The sequence below is a fragment of the Bombina bombina genome, chromosome 10, assembly GCF_027579735.1.
Source record: "Bombina bombina isolate aBomBom1 chromosome 10, aBomBom1.pri, whole genome shotgun sequence".
In the NCBI taxonomy this organism is placed as follows: domain Eukaryota; kingdom Metazoa; phylum Chordata; class Amphibia; order Anura; family Bombinatoridae; genus Bombina; species Bombina bombina.
In genome coordinates, this window is record NC_069508.1 from 6,726,810 (window position 1) to 6,750,491 (window position 23,682).

General features: G+C 44.7%; 1 protein-coding gene across 1 annotated transcript in view; it reads left to right on the forward strand.

Annotated features, from left to right (window-relative positions):
* DPH5 (diphthamide biosynthesis 5) overlaps positions 1–23,682 on the forward strand; it is a 75,968-nt gene that overhangs the window by 35,692 nt on the left and 16,594 nt on the right. Inside the window, exons 4-5 of the mRNA XM_053693736.1 lie at positions 2,104–2,224; positions 7,649–7,688. Coding sequence (XP_053549711.1) covers positions 2,104–2,224; positions 7,649–7,688 — 161 coding nt within the window. The remainder of the gene's footprint in view (positions 1–2,103; positions 2,225–7,648; positions 7,689–23,682) is intronic.

The window sequence follows — 23,682 nt, forward strand, 5'->3', positions numbered from 1 at the left end:
CGATAAAGAGAGACAATTGGCTTTTATTTGCAGTAACATTTAGTGTGAGTTAGGTGATCCCTTAGTGTTGGTGACATTACAGTTTGGCTTTGATGATTGTCACAGACACAAGTGTAACGTTGCATGAGCATGGGCAAGAGTGTGGGGTGAGCAAGAGTTGGTTGTTGAAAGGGGTAATTTTATATCAGGAGCAATGCAGTTAGGTACAGCAAAGGCTCACAAACTCCTGTGAAGCTGCCGGAGACTTCTGTAGAACTAAAAGTGTTTCCTGTTTATACAGCCGCTGCATTACACATTCACGGTCAGCTGCTGCTGAAATCGCTGTCCAGGGACCCTGCCCCATACTGAGGTTTCCAGGCAATTCACAGCCTGATCATTAAAGGACACATGAGCATAAGGGGAATTTTTTATTTTTTGCCTAATATCCCTGAGGGTCTAATGAGAGCTTGCTAGTTCCTCTAGACTGTCAGCGGCTTGGTAAAACAGCCCAAGTGTAAAGGTAATAATGCGATACAATAGAACAGTATAAATAGTTAACCCAGTCGTGTCCAGTTCACGTTAGTTCCCCATAATCTAGGGATTAGGTGATTGATGTTTCGTGGCTCTTTATGCATGTGTCATATGACAGTGGCCCAGGTGCAGTGAGGGTTTTGTTGACAAGTTTCGACAGCTGGTCATTCGCCAAACTCTTGTGCACATCCCATGGTTAGTCATTACCTGCTGCTAATACCTCTTCCTATACACCCAGCACCTACTGACCTTACCTGCTGCTAATACCTCTTCCTATACACCCAGCACCTACTGACCTTACCTGCTGCTAATACCTCTTCCTATACACCCAGCACCTACTGACCTTACCTGCTGCTAATACCTCTTCCTATACACCCAGCACCTACTGACCTTACCTGCTGCTAATACCTCTTCCTATACACCCAGCACCTACTGACCTTACCTGCTGCTAATACCTCTTCCTATACACCCAGCACCTACTGACCTTACCTGCTGCTAATACCTCTTCCTATACACCCAGCACCTACTGACCTTACCTGCTGCTAATACCTCTTCCTATACACCCAGCACCTACTGACCTTACCTGCTGCTAATACCTCTTCCTATACACCCAGCACCTACTGACCTTACTAGCTGCTAATGCCTCTTCCTATACACCCAGCACCTACCTGTATATTATTGTTTCTGTGTATTAATGTACTCTGTGTGCTATTGTACCTCTGTGTGTTATTGTACCTCTGTGTGTTATTGTACCTCTGTGTGTTATTGTACCTCTGTGTGTTATTGTACCTCTGTGTGCTAATGTACCTCTGTGTGTTATTGTACCTCTGTGTGCTATTGTACCTCTGTGTGCTATTGTACCTCTGTGTGTTATTGTACCTCTGTGTGTTATTGTACCTCTGTGTGCTATTGTACCTCTGTGTGCTATTGTACCTCTGTGTGTTATTGTACCTCTGTGTGTTATTGTACCTCTGTGTGCTATTGTACCTCTGTGTGCTATTGTGCCTCTGTGTGCTATTGTGCCTCTGTGTGTTATTGTACCTCTGTGTGCTATTGTACCTGTGTGTGTTGTTGTGCCTCTGTGTGCTGTTGTGCCTCTGTGTGCTGTTGTGCCTCTGTGTGCTGTTGTGCCTCTGTGTGCTATTGTGCCTCTGTGTGTTGTTGTGCCTCTGTGTGTTGTTGTGCCTCTGTGTGTTATTGTACCTCTGTGTGCTATTGTACCTGTGTGTGTTGTTGTGCCTCTGTGTGTTGTTGTGCCTCTGTGTGTTGTTGTGCCTCTGTGTGTTGTTGTGCCTCTGTGTGTTGTTGTGCCTCTGTGTGTTGTTGTGCCTCTGTGTGTTGTTGTGCCTCTGTGTGTTATTGTACCTGTATGCTACTGTACTCTGGAGGGTCTTCACTGCTAAGTATCTTTATGGGTTTCATGGTGTGAAATGAATATGATACATTGAGATTCTCATGGATTTGCATGAAACTTACAAACCATAGATGGCTATAAAGATATTTTAGAATGAACCCCCGGGTACTAGTCACTTTCAGGACAATCTTATTGTGACTATCTATGTCTGACTATTATTGTTTCTGCTTTATACCCAGTTATATAATTTTGGGGAGACCGTTTCCATCGTCTTCTGGACAGATTTATGGAAGCCTGAGAGTTTTTATGACAAAATTAGAAGGAACCGACTGAGTGGAATGCACACACTGTGCCTACTGGGTGAGTGATTGGGCATGAGGGCACACACTGTACTTACTGGGTGAGTGACTGGGCATGAGGGCACACACTGTACTTACTGGGTGAGTGACTGAGCATGAGGGCACACACTGTGCTTACTGGGTGAGTGACTGGGCATGAGGGCACACACTGTACTTACTGGGTGAGTGACTGAGCATGAGGGCACACACTGTGCTTACTGGGTGAATGACTGGGCATGAGGGCACACACTGTACTTACAGGGTGAGTGACTGGGCATGAGGGCACACACTACTTACTGGGTGAGTGACTGGGCATGAGGGCACACACTGTGCTTACTGGGTGAGTGACTAGGAATGAGGGCACACACTGTACTTACTGGGTGAGTGACTGGGCATGAGGGCACACACTGTACATACTGGGGGAGTGATTGGGCATGAGGGCACACACTGTACATACTGGGGGAGTGACTGGGCATGGGGCACACACTGTACATACTGGGTGAGTGATTGGGCATGAGCGCGCACACTGTACTTACAGGGTGAGTGATTGGGCATGAGGGCACACACTGTACTTACCCAGTGAGTGACTGAGGATGAGGGCACACACTGTACTTACTGGGTGAGTGACTGGGTATGAGGGCACACACTGTACTTACCCAGTGAGTGACTGGGCATGAGGGCACACACTGTACTTACTGGGTGAGTGACTGGGCATGAGGGCACACACTGTACTTACTGGGTGAGTGACTGGGCATGAGGGCACACACTGTACTTACTGGGTGAGTGACTGGGCATGAGGGCACACACTGTACTTACTGAGTGAGTGACTGGGCATGAGGGCACACACTATACTTACTGGGTGAGTGACTGAGCATGAGGGCACACACTGTACTTACTGGGTGAGTGACTAGGCATGAGGGCACACACTGTACTTACTGGGTGAGTGACTGGGCATGAGGGCACACACTGTACATACTGGAGGAGTGATTGGGCATGAGGGCACACACTGTACATACTGGGGGAGTGACTGGGCATGGGGCACACACTGTACATACTGGGTAAGTGATTGGGCATGAGCGCGCACACTGTACTTACAGGGTGAGTGATTGGGCATGAGGGCACACACTGTACTTACAGGGTAAGTAAATGGGCATGAGGGCACACACTGTACTTACCCAGTGAGTGACTGGGCATGAGGGCACACACTGTACTTACTGGGTGAGTGACTGGGCATGAGGGCACACACTGTACTTACTGGGTGAGTGACTGGGCATGAGGGCACACACTGTACTTACTGGGTGAGTGACTTGGCATGAGGGCACACACTGTACTTACTGGGTGAGTGACTGGGCATGAGGGCACACACTGTACTTACTGGGTGAGTGACTGGGCATGAGGGCACACACTATACTTACTGGGTGAGTGACTGGGCATGAGGGCACACACTGTACTTACAGGGTGAGTGTGACAGACCCATCTGTCAGTACTGGAAGGGTTAACTTTGTTCAGCTTTGAGAAGCTATTTTCTAAAGACGGGTTTCCTGGCAGCAGCTATTGTTTACTGTAATTAAGTTTAAGTGATAAGTGTTCACATTGTTTAATCACCTCCAAAGTTCAGACTGCCAGGTGTGAAAAAGGACTCCATTGTTTTCTTGTGTTTAATTGCTTATCCGGTTAAGTAATGTAATTCCATTGCATTCTGTAAAAGGGCGTCTTCCCTCTATCTAATATCTTCCAACCTCCCATCTGGTCTCCTAGGGGAGTTCTGCATAAATAATGGGCATATAGCTCTCAATAAACACATTCTGTTTTACCTTCAAGATGGAACTTGGTCTCATGTTTGGGGGGAATTAGCTGGGTTATGTGTTGCTGATCCCATATTCAGGACATCTTTCATCTGGTATTAACCCTTGATATTGGGTGCTACCATAACAATTGGTGGCAAGCGACGGGATGATCCTCATCACCCAGAAGAGCAACTACACATCCGGACCTAATGGGAATACCGTATGAAAGACTGAAAAGAGCCACACTTAAAGACCTGCTAGAACAAAGGGGCCGGCAAGCTAGTAACCTCAGGAAGAGGGAGACTATTACAATACTGACCGAGATGGACGGAGTACCAGGGCCCGAAGGAACCAATGAGCCCAGCATATCAGACAGAACCCCCGAAGAAGCAAGCTTTGACCGGGCGGTTAAAATAAGACTGGCACATTATGGCCCCAACCCGTCTGCCGAAATTATCGACTGGGTCATAGCAGCCGTGGAGGCCAACCTACTTCGCCAAAGCGGCCCTGCAGCAGCCCAAGTCACAGCAACCCCAGTGGAAAAGAGAAAAGTACATTTTGCAGCTTTTAAAAACTTCCTGGAAACAGAAGGAGAGATTGATGGGTACCTTGCGGATTTTGAGAGGCAATGTGCCCTACACAAGGTACCCGCAGAGGACTGGGTCATGATATTATCCGGAAAATTATCCGGCCGGGCCAGCAAGGCTTTTCGGGCCATTCCAGATGAGGAAGTCGGGGATTATAATGCTGTAAAAGAGGCTCTGCTCTCCAGGTATGCGATTACACCAGAGGCATACAGGAGATGGTTCAGAGACACTGTTAAACTAGCTGGAGATTCCTACGTTGAGTGGGCATGTAAGGTGCATCGCACAGCAGCTCACTGGATGGCGGGGTGCCAAGCCGTATCCGGGGAAGAGGTGCTGCAGCTATTCCTGTTGGAACATTGCTTCGACAAGTTATCCGCAGGAGTTAGAGAGTGGGTTCGGGACCGTAAACCCTCCACCCTGCATGAAGCTGCTCGCCTGGCAGATGAGTATACGGATGCCTGCAAACTGGACACTGCTACCACTAAGCCCCCTTCCAGAGTGGAGTACAGACCCACAGTCATCCCAGCAGCTACCAGTTACCAACCCCCGGCGCACCGCTCTACCACACCGCCTTCAGCCACAAACTATCCTCAGACAGCCCGGTTCAACTCACGGGACTACTCACAACCTATTCGGTGCTTTGGATGTAAGCGACTAGGGCACAAAAGACCAGAGTGTCCCCTAAACACAGCGAACCAAGCACAGTCCTGGAGGAGACCCACCGGCGGAAACCCACGTAACTCTCAGCCTGCGGCCCACTGCGTAGAGGAGGAAGAATGCTGGGGCATCCTACATGAAGCAGACCCCGTGCAAGCTGCCCACCGGGATAACCGGCAACTGGTTAAAGTGAATGGGAAGGCAGTCAGTGGTCTACGAGATACTGGTGCTACCATGACCTTGCTTCAAAAGAACTTGGTGTCTGAGAAACAGCACACCGGAGACACTGTAGAGTAGCAGGGGGTGCTGTGTTCCGCCTACCTGTTGCCCGGGTACATTTGGATTGGGGAGTGGGCCCTAGACCTGTGAATGTGGGGGTCATGAAGGACTTACCTGCTGATGTTCTCCTTGGAAATAACTTGGCCCCCCTTGTTTCTGCCTACGCTCCCATGGGTCCCACCGATGTTAACACGGTGACTACCCGTGCCCAGATCCGTGCCGCAGAGACTGAACCACCTGCTGCTGAGCCCCAGGACGCTGAGCTCAGTAAATCTCTATCCGCCATTGATACGTGGAAGTCCCGTTACAATGCGCTGATGAAGAAGAAGAAGAAGAAGAAGAGTCAAGTAGAGGATGAAATGGTCACGTTAAACAATCACGTAACAGTGCTAGCGGGAGAGAAGAGGAGCGCAGAGGAAAAAGCGCGTTTAGAACGGGAATCTCTGCTAGACAAAGCTGCACCGACAGACCGCAGAAAACACCAGCTTGAGAGTGGAACATGAAACATTAAAGACAAACTTAGCGACACTGGAGGAGAAGCTGACGCTGGCTCATAGTGAGGTGCAGCAACTCAAGGGCAACCTACAACAGTATGAAGGGCTTGTGGATACCTATAAAGAGCAGGTACAAAAAAACTCTTAAAGGAGCCGATGAGGTTTTGAAGGACTGTTAAGCCCTGGTCTGGACACTGAAGAAGTTGAACCCTTATTTATACGGACAGGAATTCTCTCTCATAACGGGAATGCAGAAGGATTGTCCCGGCAAACTGACATTCCTACCACCTCCTAGTCCGGTCATCCCCAAGTTGACCCGCCAAAGGGTCAAGCCGGGTCTGCCGGAGTGTCCCACCAGGAGGGAGCCGTGTGACAGACCCCTCTGTCAGTACTGGAAGGGTTAACTTTGTTCAGCTTTGAGAAGCTATTTTCTAAAGACAGGTTTCCTGGCAGCAGCTATTGTTTACTGTAATTAAGTTTAAGTGATAAGCGTTCACATTGTTTAATAACCTCCAAAGTTCAGACTGCCAGGTGTGAAAAAGGACTCCATTGTTTTCTTGTGTTTAATTGCTTATCTGGTTAAGTAATGTAATTCCATTGTATCCTGTAAAAGGGTGTCTTCCCTCTATCTAATCTCTTCCAACCCCCCATTTGGTCTCCGAGGGGAGTTCTGCATAAATACTATGCATATAGCTCTCAATAAACACATTCTGTTTTACCTTCAAGATGGAGCTTGGTCTCATGTTTGGGGGGAATTAGCTGGGTTGTGTGTTGCTGATCCCATATTCAGGACATCTTTCATCTGCTATTAACCCTTGATATCGGGTGATACCATAACAATTGGTGGCAAGCAACGGGATGATCCTCATTGCCCAGAAGAGCAACTACACATCCGGACCTAATGGGAATACCGTATGAAAGACTGAAAAGAGCCACCCTTAAAGACAATGTGCCCTACACAAGGTACCCCCAGAGGACTGGGTCATGATATTATCCGGAAAATTATCCGGCCGGGCCAGCAAGGCTTTTCGGGCCATTCCAGATGAGGAAGTCGGGGATTATAATGCTTTAAAAGAGGCTCTGCTCTCCAGGTATGCGATTACACCGGAGGCATACAGGAGACGGTTCAGAGATACTGTTAAACTAGCTGGAGATTCTTACGTTGAGTGGGCATATAAGGTGCACCGCACAGCAGCTCACTGGATAGCGGGGTGCCAAGCCGTATCTGGGGAAGAGGTGCTGCAGCTATTCCTGTTGGAACATTGCTTCGACAAGTTATCCGCAGGAGTTAGAGAGTGGGTTCGGGACCATAAACCCTCCACCCTGCATGAAGCTGCTTGCCTGGCAGATGAGTATACGGATGCCCGCAAACTGGACACTGCTACCACTAAGCCCCCTGCCAGAGTGGAATACAGAGGGTGAGTGACTGGACATGGGGCACACACTGTACTTACTGGGTGAGTGACTGGGCATGAGGGCACACACTGTACTTACTGGGTGAGTGACTGGGCATGAGGGCACACACTGTACTTACTGGGTGAGTGAATGAATAAGAAGCAAAGCTTTCCTCACTTTTATGCCATATTTGGTTGCTTATCTTATCTCACCAGCTTAACTAACCAGACTCTTGTCTGTCCTGCAGATATTAAAGTGAAGGAGCAGTCAGTGGAAAACCTGATGAAGTGAGTGTACAAAACATTCACACTTGCCAGAACACAACTAGAAAGCAAGCGCTCTCACTCATGTATAATACACACACAGCTACTGACATCACACAGCAAGCGCTCTCACTCATGTATAATACACACACAGCTACTGACATCACACAGCAAGCTCTCTCACTCATGTATAATACACACACAGCTACTGACATCACACAGCAGGCTCTCTCACCCATGTATAATACACACACACAGCTACTGACATCACACAACAAGCGCTCTCACTCATGTATAATACACACACAGCTACTGACATCACACAGCAAGCTCTCTCACTCATGTATAATACACACACAGCTACTGACATCACACAGCAAGCTCTCTCACTCATGTATAATACACACACAGCTACTGACATCACACAGCAAGCGCTCTCACTCATGTGTAATACACACAGCTACTGACATCACACAACAAGCGCTCTCACTCATGTATAATACACACACAGCTACTGACATCACACAGCAAGCTCTCTCACTCATGTATAATACACACACAGCTACTGACATCACACAGCAGGCTCTCTCACCCATGTATAATACACACGGCTACTGACATCACACAACAAGCGCTCTCACTCATGTATAATACACACACGGCTACTGACATCACACAGCAAGCTCTCTCACTCATGTATAATACACACACAGCTACTGACATCACACAGCAAGCGCTCTCACTCATGTATAATACACACACAGCTACTGACATCACACAACAAGCTCTCTCACTCATGTATAATACACACACAGCTACTGACATCACACAGCAGGCTCTCTCACTCATGTGTAATACACACACACAGCTACTGACATCACACAGCAAGCTCTCTCACTCATGTATAATACACACACACAGCTACTGACATCACACAACAAGCGCTCTCACTCATGTATAATACACACACAGCTACTAACATCACACAACAAGCTCTCTCACTCATGTATAATACACACACAGCTACTGACATCACACAACAAGCGCTCTCACTCATGTATAATACACACAGCTACTGACATCACACAGCAAGCTCTCTCACTCATGTATAATACACACACAGCTACTGACATCACACAGCAAGCTCTCTCACTCATGTATAATACACACAGCTACTGACATCACACAGCAAGCTCTCTCACTCATGTATAATACACACAGCTACTGACATCACACAGCAAGCTCTCTCACTCATGTATAATACACACACAGCTACTGACATCACACAGCAAGCTCTCTCACTCATGTATAATACACACACAGCTACTGACATCACACAGCAAGCTCTCTCACTCATGTATAATACACACACAGCTACTGACATCACACAGCAAGCGCTCTCACTCATGTATAATACACACACAGCTACTGACATCACACAACAAGCGCTCTCACTCATGTATAATACACACACAGCTACTGACATCACACAACAAGCGCTCTCACTCATGTATAATACACACACAGCTACTGACATCACACAGCAAGCGCTCTCACTCATGTATAATACACACACAGCTACTGACATCACACAGCAAGCTCTCTCACTCATGTATAATACACACACAGCTACTGACATCACACAGCAAGCGCTCTCACTCATGTATAATACACACACAGCTACTGACATCACACAGCAAGCTCTCTCACTCATGTGTAATACACACAGCTACTGACATCACACAACAAGCTCTCTCACTCATGTATAATACACACACAGCTACTGACATCACACAACAAGCTCTCTCACTCATGTATAATACACACACAGCTACTGACATCACACAGCAAGCTCTCTCACTCATGTATAATACACACGGCTACTGACATCACACAGCAAGCTCTCTCACTCATGTATAATACACACAGCTACTGACATCACACAACAAGCTCTCTCACTCATGTATAATACACACAGCTGCTGACATCACACAACAAGCGCTCTCACTCATGTATAATACACACAGCTACTCGCATCACACAACAAGCTCTCTCACTCATGTATAATACACACACGGCTACTGACATCACACAGCAAGCTCTCTCACTCATGTATAATACACACAGCTACTGACATCACACAGCAAGCTCTCTCACTCATGTATAATACACACGGCTACTGACATCACACAGCAAGCTCTCTCACTCATGTATAATACACACAGCTACTGACATCACACAGCAAGCTCTCTCACTCATGTATAATACACACACAGCTACTGACATCACACAGCAAGCGCTCTCACTCATGTATAATACACACAGCTACTGACATCACACAGCAAGCGCTCTCACTCATGTATAATACACACAGCTACTGACATCACACAGCAAGCGCTCTCACTCATGTATAATACACACACAGCTACTGACATCACACAGCAAGCGCTCTCACTCATGTATAATACACACACAGCTACTGACATCACACAGCAAGCTCTCTCACTCATGTATAATACACACACAGCTACTGACATCACACAGCAAGCTCTCTCACTCATGTATAATACACACACAGCTACTGACATCACACAGCAAGCTCTCTCACTCATGTATAATACACACAGCTACTGACATCACACAGCAAGCGCTCTCACTCATGTATAATACACACACAGCTACTGACATCACACAGCAAGCGCTCTCACTCATGTATAATACACACACAGCTACTGACATCACACAGCAAGCTCTCTCACTCATGTATAATACACACAGCTACTGACATCACACAGCAAGCTCTCTCACTCATGTATAATACACACACAGCTACTGACATCACACAGCAAGCGCTCTCACTCATGTATAATACACACAGCTACTGACATCACACAGCAAGCGCTCTCACTCATGTATAATACACACACAGCTACTGACATCACACAGCAAGCGCTCTCACTCATGTATAATACACACACAGCTACTGACATCACACAGCAAGCTCTCTCACTCATGTATAATACACACACACAGCTACTGACATCACACAGCAAGCGCTCTCACTCATGTATAATACACACAGCTACTGACATCACACAGCAAGCGCTCTCACTCATGTATAATACACACAGCTACTGACATCACACAGCAAGCTCTCTCACTCATGTATAATACACACACAGCTACTGACATCACACAGCAAGCGCTCTCACTCATGTATAATACACACACACAGCTACTGACATCACACAGCAAGCTCTCTCACTCATGTATAATACACACAGCTACTGACATCACACAGCAAGCTCTCTCACTCATGTATAATACACACACAGCTACTGACATCACACAGCAAGCTCTCTCACTCATGTATAATACACACACAGCTACTGACATCACACAGCAAGCTCTCTCACTCATGTATAATACACACAGCTACTGACATCACACAGCAAGCTCTCTCACTCATGTATAATACACACACAGCTACTGACATCACACAGCAAGCGCTCTCACTCATGTATAATACACACAGCTACTGACATCACACAGCAAGCGCTCTCACTCATGTATAATACACACACAGCTACTGACATCACACAGCAAGCGCTCTCACTCATGTATAATACACACACAGCTACTGACATCACACAGCAAGCTCTCTCACTCATGTATAATACACACACAGCTACTGACATCACACAGCAAGCGCTCTCACTCATGTATAATACACACACAGCTACTGACATCACACAGCAAGCTCTCTCACTCATGTATAATACACACACACAGCTACTGACATCACACAGCAAGCGCTCTCACTCATGTATAATACACACACAGCTACTGACATCACACAGCAAGCGCTCTCACTCATGTATAATACACACACAGCTACTGACATCACACAGCAAGCTCTCTCACTCATGTATAATACACACACAGCTACTGACATCACACAACAAGCTCTCTCACTCATGTATAATACACACAGCTACTGACATCACACAGCAAGCTCTCTCACTCATGTATAATACACACAGCTACTGACATCACACAGCAAGCGCTCTCACTCATGTATAATACACACACAGCTACTGACATCACACAGCAAGCGCTCTCACTCATGTATAATACACACACAGCTACTGACATCACACAGCAAGCGCTCTCACTCATGTATAATACACACACAGCTACTGACATCACACAGCAAGCGCTCTCACTCATGTATAATACACACACAGCTACTGACATCACACAGCAAGCTCTCTCACTCATGTATAATACACACACAGCTACTGACATCACACAGCAAGCGCTCTCACTCATGTATAATACACACAGCTACTGACATCACACAGCAAGCGCTCTCACTCATGTATAATACACACAGCTACTGACATCACACAGCAAGCTCTCTCACTCATGTATAATACACACACAGCTACTGACATCACACAGCAAGCTCTCTCACTCATGTATAATACACACACAGCTACTGACATCACACAGCAAGCTCTCTCACTCATGTATAATACACACAGCTACTGACATCACACAGCAAGCTCTCTCACTCATGTATAATACACACACAGCTACTGACATCACACAACAAGCGCTCTCACTCATGTATAATACACACACAGCTACTGACATCACACAACAAGCTCTCTCACTCATGTATAATACACACACAGCTACTGACATCACACAGCAAGCGCTCTCACTCATGTATAATACACACACAGCTACTGACATCACACAGCAAGCTCTCTCACTCATGTATAATACACACACAGCTACTGACATCACACAGCAAGCTCTCTCACTCATGTATAATACACACACAGCTACTGACATCACACAGCAAGCGCTCTCACTCATGTATAATACACACAGCTACTGACATCACACAGCAAGCTCTCTCACTCATGTATAATACACACACAGCTACTGACATCACACAACAAGCTCTCTCACTCATGTATAATACACACACAGCTACTGACATCACACAGCAAGCGCTCTCACTCATGTATAATACACACACAGCTACTGACATCACACAGCAAGCTCTCTCACTCATGTATAATACACACACAGCTACTGACATCACACAGCAAGCTCTCTCACTCATGTATAATACACACACAGCTACTGACATCACACAGCAAGCGCTCTCACTCATGTATAATACACACAGCTACTGACATCACACAGCAAGCTCTCTCACTCATGTATAATACACACACAGCTACTGACATCACACAACAAGCTCTCTCACTCATGTATAATACACACAGCTACTGACATCACACAGCAAGCTCTCTCACTCATGTATAATACACACACAGCTACTGACATCACACAGCAAGCGCTCTCACTCATGTATAATACACACACAGCTACTGACATCACACAGCAAGCTCTCTCACTCATGTATAATACACACACAGCTACTGACATCACACAGCAGGCGCTCTCACTCATGTATAATACACACAGAGCTACTGACATCACACAGCAAGCTCTCTCACTCATGTATAATACACACACAGCTACTGACATCACACAGCAAGCTCTCTCACTCATGTATAATACACACACAGCTACTGACATCACACAGCAAGCTCTCTCACTCATGTATAATACACACAGCTACTGACATCACACAGCAAGCTCTCTCACTCATGTATAATACACACAGCTACTGACATCACACAGCAAGCGCTCTCACTCATGTATAATACACACACAGCTACTGACATCACACAGCAAGCGCTCTCACTCATGTATAATACACACACAGCTACTGACATCACACAGCAAGCGCTCTCACTCATGTATAATACACACACAGCTACTGACATCACACAGCAAGCTCTCTCACTCATGTGTAATACACACAGCTACTGACATCACACAACAAGCGCTCTCACTCATGTATAATACACACACACAGCTACTGACATCACACAGCAAGCTCTCTCACTCATGTATAATACACACAGCTACTGACATCACACAGCAAGCTCTCTCACTCATGTATAATACACACAGCTACTGACATCACACAGCAGGCGCTCTCACTCATGTATAATACACACACAGCTACTGACATCACACAACAAGCGCTCTCACTCATGTATAATACACACACAGCTACTGACATCACACAACAAGCTCTCTCACTCATGTATAATACACACACAGCTACTGACATCACACAGCAAGCGCTCTCACTCATGTATAATACACACACAGCTACTGACATCACACAGCAAGCTCTCTCACTCATGTATAATACACACACAGCTACTGACATCACACAGCAAGCTCTCTCACTCATGTATAATACACACACAGCTACTGACATCACACAGCAAGCGCTCTCACTCATGTATAATACACACAGCTACTGACATCACACAGCAAGCTCTCTCACTCATGTGTAATACACACACAGCTACTGACATCACACAGCAAGCTCTCTCACTCATGTATAATACACACACAGCTACTGACATCACACAGCAAGCGCTCTCACTCATGTATAATACACACACAGCTACTGACATCACACAGCAAGCTCTCTCACTCATGTATAATACACACACAGCTACTGACATCACACAGCAAGCTCTCTCACTCATGTATAATACACACACAGCTACTGACATCACACAGCAAGCGCTCTCACTCATGTATAATACACACAGCTACTGACATCACACAGCAAGCTCTCTCACTCATGTATAATACACACACAGCTACTGACATCACACAGCAAGCTCTCTCACTCATGTATAATACACACAGCTACTGACATCACACAGCAAGCTCTCTCACTCATGTATAATACACACACAGCTACTGACATCACACAGCAAGCGCTCTCACTCATGTATAATACACACACAGCTACTGACATCACACAGCAAGCTCTCTCACTCATGTATAATACACACAGCTACTGACATCACACAGCAGGCGCTCTCACTCATGTATAATACACACAGAGCTACTGACATCACACAGCAAGCTCTCTCATTCATGTGTAATACACACACAGCTACTGACATCACACAGCAAGCTCTCTCACTCATGTATAATACACACACAGCTACTGACATCACACAGCAAGCTCTCTCACTCATGTATAATACACACAGCTACTGACATCACACAGCAAGCTCTCTCACTCATGTATAATACACACAGCTACTGACATCACACAACAAGCGCTCTCACTCATGTATAATACACACACAGCTACTGACATCACACAGCAAGCGCTCTCACTCATGTATAATACACACAGCTACTGACATCACACAGCAAGCGCTCTCACTCATGTATAATACACACAGCTACTGACATCGCACAGCAAGCTCTCTCACTCATGTGTAATACACACAGCTACTGACATCACACAACAAGCGCTCTCACTCATGTATAATACACACACACAGCTACTGACATCACACAGCAAGCGCTCTCACTCATGTATAATACACACAGCTACTGACATCACACAGCAAGCGCTCTCACTCATGTATAATACACACAGCTACTGACATCACACAGCAGGCGCTCTCACTCATGTATAATACACACACAGCTACTGACATCACACAGCAAGCGCTCTCACTCATGTATAATACACACACACAGCTACTGACATCACACAGCAAGCGCTCTCACTCATGTATAATACACACAGCTACTGACATCACACAGCAAGCGCTCTCACTCATGTATAATACACACACACAGCTACTGACATCACACAGCAGGCGCTCTCACTCATGTATAATACACACTGCTACTGACATCACACAGCAAGCGCTCTCACTCATGTATAATACACACACAGCTACTGACATCACACAGCAAGCGCTCTCACTCATGTATAATACACACAGCTACTGACATCACACAACAAGCGCTCTCACTCATGTGTAATACACACACAGCTACTGACATCACACAGCAAGCTCTCTCACTCATGTATAATACACACACGGCTACTGACATCACACAGCAAGCGCTCTCACTCATGTATAATACACACAGCTACTGACATCACACAACAAGCGCTCTCACTCATGTATAATACACACAGCTACTGACATCACACAGCAAGCGCTCTCACTCATGTATAATACACACAGCTACTGACATCACACAGCAAGCTCTCTCACTCATGTATAATACACACAGCTACTGACATCACACAGCAAGCTCTCTCACTCATGTATAATACACACAGCTACTGACATCACACAGCAAGCGCTCTCACTCATGTATAATACACACAGCTACTGACATCACACAGCAAGCTCTCTCACTCATGTATAATACACACAGCTACTGACATCACACAACAAGCGCTCTCACTCATGTATAATACACACACAGCTACTGACATCACACAGCAAGCGCTCTCACTCATGTATAATACACACACAGCTACTGACATCACACAACAAGCGCTCTCACTCATGTATAATACACACAGCTACTGACATCACACAGCAAGCGCTCTCACTCATGTATAATACACACACACAGCTACTGACATCACACAGCAAGCGCTCTCACTCATGTATAATACACACAGCTACTGACATCACACAGCAAGCTCTCTCACTCATGTATAATACACACAGCTACTGACATCACACAGCAAGCGCTCTCACTCATGTATAATACACACACAGCTACTGACATCACACAGCAGGCGCTCTCACTCATGTATAATACACACACAGCTACTGACATCACACAGCAAGCGCTCTCACTCATGTATAATACACACACAGCTACTGACATCACACAGCAAGCGCTCTCACTCATGTATAATACACACACAGCTACTGACATCACACAGCAGGCGCTCTCACTCATGTATAATACACACACAGCTACTGACATCACACAGCAAGCTCTCTCACTCATGTATAATACACACACAGCTACTGACATCACACAGCAAGCGCTCTCACTCATGTATAATACACACAGCTACTGACATCACACAGCAAGCTCTCTCACTCATGTATAATACACACACAGCTACTGACATCACACATCAAGCGCTCTCACTCATGTATAATACACACAGCTACTGACATCACACAGCAAGCTCTCTCACTCATGTATAATACACACAGCTACTGACATCACACAGCAAGCGCTCTCACTCATGTATAATACACACAGCTACTGACATCACACAGCAAGCTCTCTCACTCATGTATAATACACACGGCTACTGACATCACACAGCAAGCTCTCTCACTCATGTATAATACACACACAGCTACTGACATCACACAGCAAGCTCTCTCACTCATGTATAATACACACACAGCTACTGACATCACACAGCAAGCTCTCTCACTCATGTATAATACACACAGCTACTGACATCACACAACAAGCGCTCTCACTCATGTATAATACACACACAGCTAGTGACATCACACAGCAAGCTCTCTCACTCATGTATAATACACACACAGCTACTGACATCACACAGCAAGCACTCTCACTCATGTATAATACACACACAGCTACTGACATCACACAACAAGCGCTCTCACTCATATATAATACACACACAGCTACTGACATCACACAACAAGCGCTCTCACTCATGTATAATACACACAGCTACTGACATCACACAACAAGCTCTCTCACTCATGTATAATACACGCACAGCTACTGACATCACACAGCAGGCGCTCTCACTCATGTAAAATACACACACAGCTACTGACATCACACAGCAAGCTCTCTCACTCATGTATAATACACACACACACAGCTACTGACATCACACAGCAAGCTCTCTCACTCATGTATAATACACACACAGCTACTGACATCACACAGCAAGCTCTCTCACTCATGTATAATACACACACACAGCTACTGACATCACACAGCAGGCTCTCTCACTCATGTATAATACACACACAGCTACTGACATCACACAGCAAGCTCTCTCACTCATGTATAATACACACAGCTACTGACATCACACAGCAAGCTCTCTCACTCATGTATAATACACACAGCTACTGACATCACACAACAAGCTCTCTCACTCATGTATAATACACACACGGCTACTGACATCACACAACAAGCTCTCTCACTCATGTATAATACACACACAGCTACTGACATCACACAGCAAGCTCTCTCACTCATGTATAATACACACACAGCTACTGACATCACACAGCAAGCGCTCTCACTCATGTATAATACACACACAGCTACTGACATCACACAGCAAGCTCTCTCACTCATGTATAATACACACACAGCTACTGACATCACACAACAAGCTCTCTCACTCATGTATAATACACACAGGTACTCGCATCACACAGCAAGCGCTCTCACTCATGTATAATGCACACAGCTACTGACATCACACAGCAAGCGCTCTCACTCATGTATAATACACACACAGCTACTGACATCACACAACAAGCTCTCTCACTCATGTATAATACACACAGCTACTGACATCACACAGCAAGCGCTCTCACTCATGTATAATACACACACAGCTACTGACATCACACAACAAGCTCTCTCACTCATGTATAATACACACACAGCTACTGACATCACACAACAAGCTCTCTCACTCATGTATAATACACACAGGTACTCGCATCACACAGCAAGCGCTCTCACTCATGTATAATGCACACAGCTACTGACATCACACAGCAAGCGCTCTCACTCATGTATAATACACACACAGCTACTGACATCACACAGCAAGCGCTCTCACTCATGTATAATACACACAGCTACTGACATCACACAGCAAGCTCTCTCACTCATGTGTAATACACACACAGCTACTGACATCACACAGCAAGCGCTCTCACTCATGTATAATACACACAGCTACTGACATCACACAGCAAGCTCTCTCACTCATGTGTAATACACACACAGCTACTGACATCACACAGCAAGCTCTCTCACTCATGTGTAATACACACACAGCTACTGACATCACACAGCAAGCTCTCTCACTCATGTATAATACACACAGCTACTGACATCACACAGCAAGCGCTCTCACTCATGTATAATACACACACAGCTACTGACATCACACAACAAGCTCTCTCACTCATGTATAATACACACACACAGCTACTGACATCACACAGCAGGCTCTCTCACTCATGTATAATACACACACACAGCTACTGACATCACACAGCAAGCTCTCTCACTCATGTATAATACACACACAGCTACTGACATCACACAGCAAGCGCTCTCACTCATGTGTAATACACACACAGCTACTGACATCACACAGCAAGCGCTCTCACTCATGTATAATACACACACAGCTACTGACATCACACAGCAAGCTCTCTCACTCATGTATAATACACACAGCTACTGACATCACACAGCAAGCGCTCTCACTCATGTATAATACACACAGCTACTGACATCACACAGCAAGCTCTCTCACTCATGTATAATACACACAGCTACTGACATCACACAGCAGGCGCTCTGACTCATGTATAATACACACAGCTACTGACATCACACAGCAAGCTCTCTCACTCATGTATAATACACACACAGCTACTGACATCACACAACAAGCGCTCTCACTCATGTATAATACACACACAGCTACTGACATCACACAGCAAGCTCTCTCACTCATGTATAATACACACAGCTACTGACATCACACAGCAAGCTCTCTCACTCATGTATAATACACACACAGCTACTGACATCACACAGCAAGCTCTCTCACTCATGTATAATACACACACAGCTACTGACATCACACAGCAAGCTCTCTCACTCATGTATAATACACACACACAGCTACTGACATCACACAGCAAGCTCTCTCACTCATGTATAATACACACACACAGCTACTGACATCACACAGCAAGCTCTCTCACTCATGTATAATACACACACACAGCTACTGACATCACACAGCAAGCGCTCTCACTCATGTATAATACACACACAGCTACTGACATCACACAGCAAGCTCTCTCACTCATGTATAATACACACACAGCTACTGACATCACACAGCAAGCTCTCTCACTCATGTATAATACACACACAGCTACTGACATCACACAACAAGCGCTCTCACTCATGTATAATACACACACAGCTACTGACATCACACAACAAGCTCTCTCACTCATGTATAATACACACAGCTACTGACATCACACAGCAAGCGCTCTCACTCATGTATAATACACACACAGCTACTGACATCACACAGCAGGCTCTCTCACTCATGTATAATACACACACGGCTACTGACATCACACAGCAAGCTCTCTCACTCATGTATAATACACACACACAGCTACTGACATCACACAGCAGGCGCTCTCACTCATGTATAATACACACACAGCTACTGACATCACACAGCAAGCGCTCTCACTCATGTATAATACACACACAGCTACTGACATCACACAGCAAGCTCTCTCACTCATGTATAATACACACAGCTACTGACATCACACAGCAGGCGCTCTGACTCATGTATAATACACACACAGCTACTGACATCACACACCAAGCGCTCTCACTCATGTATAATACACACACAGCTACTGACATCACACAGCAGGCGCTCTCACTCATGTATAATACACACACAGCTACTGACATCACACAGCAAGCGCTCTCACTCATGTATAATACACACACAGCTACTGACATCACACAGCAAGCGCTCTCACTCATGTATAATACACACAGCTACTGACATCACACAGCAAGCGCTCTCACTCATGTATAATACACACACACAGCTACTGACATCACACAGCAAGCTCTCTCACTCATGTATAATACACACACAGCTACTGACATCACACAGCAAGCGCTCTCACTCATGTATAATACACACAGCTACTGACATCACACAGCAAGCGCTCTCACTCATGTATAATACACACAGCTACTGACATCACACAGCAAGCTCTCTCACTCATGTATAATACACACACACAGCTACTGACATCACACAGCAAGCGCTCTTACTCATGTATAATACACACACAGCTACTGACATCACACAACAAGCTCTCTCACTCATGTATAACACACACACAGCTACTGACATCACACAGCAAGCTCTCTCACTCATGTAGAATACACACAGCTACTGACATCACACAGCAAGCGCTCTTACTCATGTATAATACACACAGCTACTGACATCACACAGCAAGCGCTCTCACTCATGTATAATACACACACAGCTACTGACATCACACAGCAAGCTCTCTCACTCATGTATAATACACACAGCTACTGACATCACACAGCAAGCGCTCTCACTCATGTATAATACACACAGCTACTGACATCACACAGCAAGCTCTCTCACTCATGTATAATACACACACAGCTACTGACATCACACAGCAAGCGCTCTCACTCATGTATAATACACACGGCTACTGACATCACACAACAAGCTCTCTCACTCATGTATAATACACACACGGCTACTGACATCACACAACAAGCGCTCTCACTCATGTATAATACACACACGGCTACTGACATCACACAACAAGCTCTCTCACTCATGTATAATACACACACGGCTACTGACATCACACAACAAGCGCTCTCACTCATGTATAATACACACACAGCTACTGACATCACACAGCAAGCGCTCTCACTCATGTATAATACACACAGCTACTGACATCACACAGCAAGCGCTCTCACTCATGTATAATACACACAGCTACTGACATCACACAACAAGCGCTCTCACTCATGTAAAATACACACACAGCTACTGACATCACACAACAAGCGCTCTCACTCATGTAAAATACACACACACAGCTACTCGCATCACAAAGCAAGCTCTCTCACTCATGTATAATACACACACAGCTACTGACATCACACAGCAAGCGCTCTCACTCATGTATAACTTGTAATATGAGCACAAGAATAGGAGCACTATTGATATAACTTGTAATATGAGCACAAGAATAGGAGCGCTACTGATATAACTTGTAATATGAGCACAAGAATAGGAGCGCAAGTGATATAACTTGTAATATGAGCACAAGAATAGGAGCACTACTGATTTAACTTGTAATATGAGCACAATAATAGGAGCACTATTGATATAACTTATAATATGAGCACAAGAATAGGAGCACTAGTGATATAACTTGTAATAAGAGCACAAGAATAGGAGCGCTACTGATATAACTTGTAATATGAGCACAAGAATAGGACCGCTATTGATATAACTTGTAATATGAGCACAAGAATAGGAGCACTACTGATATAACTTGTAATATGAGCACAAGAATAGGAGCGCTATGGATTTAACTTGTAATATGAGCACAAGAATGGAAGCGCTAGTGATATAACTTGTAATATGAGCACAAGAATAGGAGAACTATTGATATAACTTGTAATATGAGCACAAGAATAGAGGCGCTAGTGATGTAACTTGTAATATGAGCACAAGAATAGAAGCGCTAGTGATATAACATGTAATATGAGCACAAGAATAGGAGCGCTACTGATATAACTTGTAATATGAGCACAAGAATAGAAGCGCTAGTGATATAACTTGTAATATGAGCACATGAATAGGAGCGCTAGTGATATAACCTGTAATATGAGCACATGAATAGGAGCGCTAGTTATATAACTTGTAATATGAGCACAAGAATTGGAGCGCTATGGATTTAACTTGTAATATGAGCATATGAATAGGAGCGCTATTGATATAACTTGTAATATGAGCACATGAATAGGAGCGCTAGTGATATAACTTGTAATATGAGCACATGAATTGGAGCGCTAGTGATATAACTTGTAATATGAGCACAAGAATAGGACCGCTAGTGATATAACTTGTAATATGAGCACAAGAATAGGAGCGCTATTGATATAACCTGTAATATGAGCACAAGAATAGGAGCGCTAGTGATATAACTTGTAATATAAGCACAAGAATAGGAACACTATTGATGTAACTTGTGATATGAGCACAAGAATAGGATGGCTATTGATATAACCTGTAATATGAGCACAAGAATAGGAACACTATTGATGTAACTTGTAATATGAGCACAAGAATAGGACCGCTAGTGATATAACTTGTAATATGAGCACAAGAATAGGACCGCTAGTGATATAACCTGTAATATGAGCACAAGAATAGGAGCGCTATTGATATAACTTGTAATATGAGCACAAGAATAGGAGCACTATTGATATAACCTGTAATATGAGCACAAGAATAGGAGCGCTAGTGATATAACTTGTAATATAAGCACAAGAATAGGAGCGCTATTGGTATAACCTGTAATATGAGCACAAGAATAGGACCTCTATTGATATAACTTGTAATATGAGCACAAGAATAGGAGCGCTATTGATATAACTTGTAATATGAGCACAAGAATAGGAGCGCTATGGATTTAACTTGTAATATGAGCACAAGAATAGGAGTGCTATTGATATAACTTGTAATATGAGCACAAGAATAGGAGCGCTACTGATATAACTTGTAATATGAGCACAAGAATAGGAGCGCTACTGATATAACTTGTAATATGAGCACAAGAATAGGAGTGCTATTGATATAACTTGTAATATGAGCACAAGAATAGGAGCACTACTGATATAACTTGTAATATGAGCACAAGAATAGGAGCACTACTGATATAACTTGTAATATGAGCACAAGAATAGGAGCGCTAGTGATATAACTTGTAATAGGAGCACTACTGATATAACTTGTAATATGAGCACAAGAATAGGAGCACTACTGATATAACTTGTAATATGAGCACAAGAATAGGAGCGCTATGGATTTAACTTGTAATATGAGCACAAGAATAGGAGTGCTATTGATATAACTTGTAATATGAGCACAAGAATAGGAGCGCTACTGATA